Raw genomic sequence first — 7,162 nt, 5'->3', positions numbered from 1 at the left:
ATCATTTGAGTTCTATTTTGAAGTTAATTTAGGTGTTATTGGTAATAGTTTGGTTTGAACTAACCTTGTCCATCGACTTGATATAATCTTTAATTGGACAACCAATAAAAACAGCAGTCACATCTTCAAACATTGTAATTTTTACTTTCTAATCGTCTTTTTTTTATATTCATCGTCAATCGATATCTGTTGATGAGGCAATACGATTAAAATATTGAAATAGATACTATATTTTGTCGAGGAAAACAAATCATATGGATTTTGTATCTTGGGACTGCATTGACAAGTATATCAACGCATTTGCTGCAAGTAGTGACATCGTTCGTTTTGATAACTACCTTTGAACAATTGCTGCAAGCTTCGTACCAAGGGTTCGATTTATTTTCAACTTCTACTATAGACCCTTTGAAATAGTAGTAGGTGTTCTAGTTCATTAGAAGCATAAGATGCAGTCGATGAGCGGAACAAAATTAGTGTTTTGAAAAATTGGGAGAGACAATTAATGCAATAAATGAAAAAAATTCAAACTCAATCTCCGACCTCAGTCAAAATTTTGCGATCATTGATGAATTATTTGATGATGATTTCTTTGGAATCTTTAATTTTAGTATCCACCCATAAATCCTCGAGATTGTGGTCTTTAAAACCTGCATTCAGCCTGTTTGACTAAACCAATACGAAATATTAGTAATTAAATTTTTATAAGTTATGACAGAAAAAGTGAATATTTAACTATTTATTACATAATAACTATGTGTCATTCTTGGGGTTAACTCGGTACATATCCAAAACCAGCGGCTGCAGATACTCATATCATTAAAAATAAAATGAGGTACCGGTGATATTTAATTTTTTGAAATGAAAAAAGAAATCAGTAATAATTTATAATTGAAATTATTTATTGCAAAATAAAATGTATATTTCAGTTTAGCATGTAATTTTGGTCTCATAGTTCTCGAAAAGTTTTTCTGTACGTAGTTTCTTAATATTTATGTTTGTAAAATTAAAATAAAAAAGTAAGGTGACAAAATAATAATAGATTAAAAATGAACCGATAAATATCTAATTGAATGGTATGATAATTTATTTATTTATTTTATCGTATGGAATGAACTGTTAACTTTGATTAAAATTCATGACACATAATATCATTTTAAAGTACGATTATAATGGCATGCCCGCAAATTAAAGCTTAGAAAGACTGCAATAGTATAGGTGGATTTCACACATTCACGCGCGCATATTCTCTTGTTCTTATTTTTTGTCAAGCTCTTTCACTTTCGAGCACTAGACATCGGAGGGATCACGCCGAAACACCTTCGGCGCCCCCTAATTTAGCTTCTGTCTGTGCAGAGCTCCGTCGTGCCCGACCCGACCCGGTTTATTGAAGACTTGGAGATCCGCTCTACTAGACCGAACCCGGAGGAAAAAATCGACATCATCAAATAATAATAATACAACATCAAAGAAAACATAATATATATTTTCAATTATACCTTATTATTTTCAAAATTTTGTTTTATAGTCCTGAAAATATCATTTGCATTAGTAAGCTCTTCTACGATAGTTTGAGAATATGACATTGAAGTTGTGCTGATTGAATTTGTCGGAGCTTTGCCATCCGAATTCATCCTAAATTTGAAAAGACAATTAAATTCTGTTATAGACAGAAAATAAATTATAGTCTAAACGAAAAATAAATAAATAAATATATCTGTTTCAAAATTCAAGAATTTCACTCCAGTTACCATTTAGTATCATCTTGGTGATATAAAATGTGTTCGAAACACGTACTTCACCCATAAAGTTTTTGCACAACACATTTGAAGAACCACAACAACAAGATCGTATCAAAAAATGCCATCATGTCATCTACAAAATTTCCCCACAAAGTACATGCTAAATTGTCGTTCCTAATAAACAAAAATATGGAACATTGAATATTTAAAAAATAATATTAACTAACCCAGGAAAAAAAAGAAGAAATATGAGAAAAAAAAAGTATTTACTCCAAATTTTCTAAGATGAAATCAATAAGTTTCGTAGCACGACCATTGACTTCTCTATTTTGAGGTGCATCTCTTGATACCATCTTTCCAATAACATCTTTTTTTTAAAAAATGATATGAAAGGTGATGGATTCATAAAACATGAATAAACAAACAAATTAATCAATAACTAATGAGTAAACGTACAAATGATAGGAAATATGATCATGACTATAAAAAAAAAACCGTACCATAAATTCAGTCTCATCAATGACATATTCATTCTTCAAATCTCTAAAACACTTAAATTGAAACATCATTGACGAAAAAATCATCAAAAATCTCACAGATATTTGTTTTACTGAAAAAGTTGATTTTGTATTCATTTTTTGTTGTTTTATATTTGAGACTGTTTTCTGCAACAATGACGTTTTTAACCGCATAAAGATGACCTTCTTTGAGAATCGGTTTCACTTTTTCTAAGATCTCATCTTTTATCGTTGCATGAATACGTGAACCCTGTAAAAAAAATTAATGTTATTTTCACAAATCTGGAAAATAAGAATATCAACAAAAATATATACCTCTTTGTCATGAAAGATGCATTCCAATGTGGGGGTTTTCCTTGTTTTCATACGCAAGATCAAAGAAACGAACCAATCGTAGTTTCAGCGCCCAGTGCATAGTTGAAGTGTTAACTTCGTGGATTAATTTGAACAAAGGAGCCATTTGTTTACTCTTACACGTAGTGAATGTCAAATGATCATATATGATAGATGAGTGTAGTATATAATATTACGTTGTAAAAAGTGTCTGATTGAAGTTTTATGGAAGTGTTGTGGGTTATTTATAATTGAAACAATCAATCCATGATAAATAAATTAAGAATTACAATTGATTATTTGAATCTTAAAAGTAAGAAGATAAAATGGTGCATGCTAAGGATTGGATCTGAGATATATATAACATTTAAATTTAAATGTGTAACTATTTAGGATTCTTTTGATAAGATAAAATGGAGCATGTTAATCTCTTGATCTATTAAGATATGGAAAGGATTAGAAAACGGATATTTAACTACAACATTATAAAAACGATAATATATAAATGTACAAAATAAGTTAATCAAAATTTTAAAATTAACTTAAAAATATATGAACATAAAAAATCAATTGAAATAAAAAATTGATAAAATCTGATAAATTTTCCAATTTGAAACGAAATTGGTGTATTATTATTTTTATTATTTTGTGAAATTATCATAAATATATATAATTATTTTAAAAAATGATCATATATATATATATATATGTATATATGTTGTTAAGATCGAAAATTTTATTGGTCTATTCAATATATCTGATGGGATTATGTTGAAAAATTAAGTTTTGGTGTTTACAATCATGAAGCTCAAATTGATCTATAAAAATGACCAACTGATCTAGCAACTAAAGGCACTAAACTGTATTTTGGAGCTAAACTGCTTCGCGCTAAACTGCTTTGCTCAACTCGCCGAAGACGCTAAAATGATCCCATTAGTTTACTCTCGCTAAACTAACTTCATCAGTTTACCTTCACCAATTTACTACCTTGCCGCTTTTGGATAAGTTCTTCCGTACTCTGACACGTTTTGCAGAAGATAGTGCCGCGATGCAAAGGGCAATTGTCGGATCCAAATTTTTTTGTTGAAAGTGACAAATCCAACGAGAATAATTTAAAACCCTATATGAAGATTCAATTTGAATTTATGACCGTTAACAATCCAAGGGTATAAATAGAGATCTTGATCGTACTAAGGAGCTCTCTCTTGCGCACTTCAATTCTTAATCATATTGCTCTTCACGAGAATATTCAAAGACTTATACGCTTGAGAATAGATCAAGGAACTCGAAGCAAAAATGCCTAAGTGTTATTCTGATCATTGAAGGATCAATCTTGTGCTAAATATTTCGAGTTGTATTCATCTCTGTTCTATCATCAGTCTAATACTGAAACTGAGTTGTTGTACTAGGAGTTCTTGTTTAGGCAGTGTCTAAGTCCTAAGCTAGATCGAGATTTTTCAAATTGCTTGTAAAATTTAAAGTCTTCTAGTGATATCCTTCCGAGGTGGAAGAAGGGGTGACGTAGGAGTATTTGAAATCTCCGAACATCCATAAACATTTTCTTGCGTTATTTCAGTTTACCTACTATTATCACCTATCCTAAACCGATAAATACTCAGTGTTCAAATATGTAATTTGGCATATCTTCGCACATACTCTTGTTTGTCAAATTACATTAGACACTAAGATAAGTTTAGAATTCAGTCACTAAACCGATCGAGTTCAATATTTTTATACTAAACTGTTTATAAGTGTATTCACCCCCCTTCTACACTTGTAATCGATCCTATCAATTGGCATCAGAGAGTGGTTCTTATCTTATCCTTGAACACTGTATCAAAATGTCTTCATTCAGCAAGATTCCTATGTTCTCCAAAGAAAATTTTGATGATTGGAAGATTCTCATGCAAGTGCATCTATCAGCTTTAGATGATGTGGTTTGTCATCACTGATGGACCTCTTACAATCACCAAGATCAATACTGTTGTAGCTATTTCTGGTGGTGGACCACAACACATTGAGAAGCCAAGAGTTGAATGGACTGCAGAAGATAAAAAGAAAGCAAATCTTGACAATGTGGCTAAAGACATCTTGTACAAGACTCTTGTCAAGAACACTTTTAGCAAGATCAAGATGTGCAAAATAGGAAAAGAAATTTGGGAAAAACTGATTCAACTTTGCGAAGAAAATGAGTGGACTAAAGAGAACAAACTGTTTGTTGCTACTCAAAAGTTTGACAACATCAGGATGAAACCTGGAGAATCAATGACAAAATTTGATGAGAAAGTCAGTAGCATTGTTATTGAACTCAATGCACTGGGAAAGACATATCCCAACAGGGAAGTCATTCTCAAAGTTATTCGAGGTCTTCCCAAAGAATAGAATGTAAAGACAATTACTATGAGGGAATCGAAGGACTTGAATAAATTGGAGCTGCATGATTTTTTTGAGGACCTGAAGGCCTATGAATTTGAGTTGCAAACTCGAGAGGAAGATCAATCTACCTCTCAACTGACCAAGGATTTGACTGCAGTCAAGATAGAATCATCAGTTCAACCAGAGAAGACTGCAGAACAACTAAGCAGTGATGCTATGTCCTTATTTGTAAAAATTTTTGGAAAATTCATTATAAGAAATCAAGAGGGAACTTACAGAAGAAGTTTTCAAAAGAATGATGCAGTCAAAGAACCAAAAAGTTGCTTCAACTGTGGAAAAACATGACACTTCATAGCTGACAGTCCTAAACCAAATAAAGATGAGCAAAGCTCAACAAAAATATGGAAAAAGAAGTTTGAGAGAAGGAAAAGCTCAAGAGATGCCAAATACACTTCAAGAAATAAGCATGAAGCACTGGTTGCAGAGGATAGCAAAGCCAAATGGGCAGAAACAGATAGTGAATCAGAAGACTCCAACTACTCTTCCAGTTCCAGAAACGATGATGAAGAAGTCAAGTGTCTAATGACAAATGATCATGAGCAAGCATCCGCTAGTGAACATGTATTTGATTTTAGCTCTGAAGATTTTACCAGAGAGGAACTGATCACAACACTTCACGATATGACTGATCAGTATCACAAACTGTCCATAGCATTTGATGAAGTAAGAGCAAAGCAAGAAGATCTGCAAGATGCTTCAACTGAACCCAACTAGGAACAATAAGTTGAGAAGAATTGTCTTGAAACAGAGATTGCTAAGCTTAAGACTGAGAATGAGCAACTCAAGATCAATATCATGAATCTTACAATAGAAAAACAAAGAATGGATGATTTATTAAGTTCATGGAATAGATCTTCGAGCATGTTGACAAAAATGCATGATTTACAAAAACCCTTGAATGACAAAACTGGTCTAGGGTATGGTAAAACAGTTGACATTGGTGAATCAAGTACTCTACCCAAACTGAATATGTGCAAAGAAAAGTTTATAAAATTTGTACGAGCAGTTAGGAAAAATGAACATGATAAACCCATCCTTATGACTTGGCAGTCAATAGAGCAGAATAACAGAAAGATATTTGGTATCGGCTTCAATCCTCAGGAAACTAAAGTTGAAACTGCTAAAAGTCCTGAAAGGACTAACACATCTCAACCTAATCCTATGAGAGGAAATCAAGGTCAATATCACAATCAACGTCCAGTTCAGAAGCGATATTGACAATTAAAGGATACTGGAAAGGGAAAACAACATATAGTCTCACAAGAAAATCACACTTCACAATCTAGGGCACATAATTTAGTACGAACCTATAGGAACACTGAAACTGGCAAACTGGTCAAAGTATTCCAGGTTTGGGTTCCTAAAGGATTAATCCCTCGTGGACCCAAATAGATGTGCGTACCAAAAGTTATTCAACTCTGTGAATGCAGGTAACAGGTACTGAAGAAAAATCGGATGAATCATGGTATTTAGACAGTGGATGTTTGAGACACATGACTGGAAATGATAAACTACTGTCGGAACTCACTAAATACAATGGTCCAACTATCACATTTGGTGACAACTCACAGGGTAGGACCGTGGGTAAGGGTAAGATTATCCACGACAATATAATCATTCAAAATGTTCTACTATTTGAGAATTTGAAGTATAATTTAATTAGCATCAGTAAAATGTGTGACTATGGATATTCTATTGAATTCCAAAAACTAACTTGTATTGTTAAAGATGCTTCTGATGAAATTATTTTGATAGACAACAGATGTGGAAACACATATAAAATATTCTGGAATCTAGCAAATCAGTTTGCCTCGTAGCTTCCAGCTCTAAGCGCAACTGGATTTGGCACAAGAGAGTGAACCACCTTAACTTCAAATCAATTTCCTGTCTGAGTAAGCTTGAGCTAGTAACAGGACTGCCAAAAATTGATTTTTCCAAAGACAAAGTATGCTCAGCTTGTCAATTTGGGAAGCAAGTTAGGTCATCTTTTAAAAACAAGGATTATAACTCATCTTCCCGATGCTTGGAACTATTGCACATGGATCTGTTTGGTCCAATACCAATAACAAGTTTAGGGGGAATGAGGTAGGGGTGGGCAATAGGTTCGGGTAATTCAGGTCCCGATCCAACCCGAAC

The 7,162-nt window shown here is 32.9% G+C and overlaps 1 protein-coding gene across 1 annotated transcript; it reads left to right on the top strand.

The window, feature by feature from the left end:
• The first annotated feature begins 4,522 nt into the window (after window positions 1-4,522).
• Window positions 4,523-4,972, top strand: LOC140872650 (uncharacterized). The gene has a single exon (XM_073275538.1). It carries the CDS (start codon window positions 4,523-4,525, stop codon window positions 4,970-4,972), a length of 450 nt encoding a protein of 149 aa, XP_073131639.1.
• Window positions 4,973-7,162: the final 2,190 nt, after the last annotated feature.

Source organism: Henckelia pumila, unplaced genomic scaffold (genome assembly GCF_033568475.1).
Source record: "Henckelia pumila isolate YLH828 unplaced genomic scaffold, ASM3356847v2 CTG_466, whole genome shotgun sequence".
NCBI lineage: Eukaryota > Viridiplantae > Streptophyta > Magnoliopsida > Lamiales > Gesneriaceae > Henckelia > Henckelia pumila.
This window is presented reverse-complemented; position numbering and strand designations above follow the sequence as displayed.

What these genes read in the sequence shown, in the direction of transcription:
- LOC140872650 (XM_073275538.1), top strand. Translation starts at nt 4,523, where the DNA reads ATGTGGTTTGTCATCACTGATGGACCTCTTACAATCACCAAGATCAAT.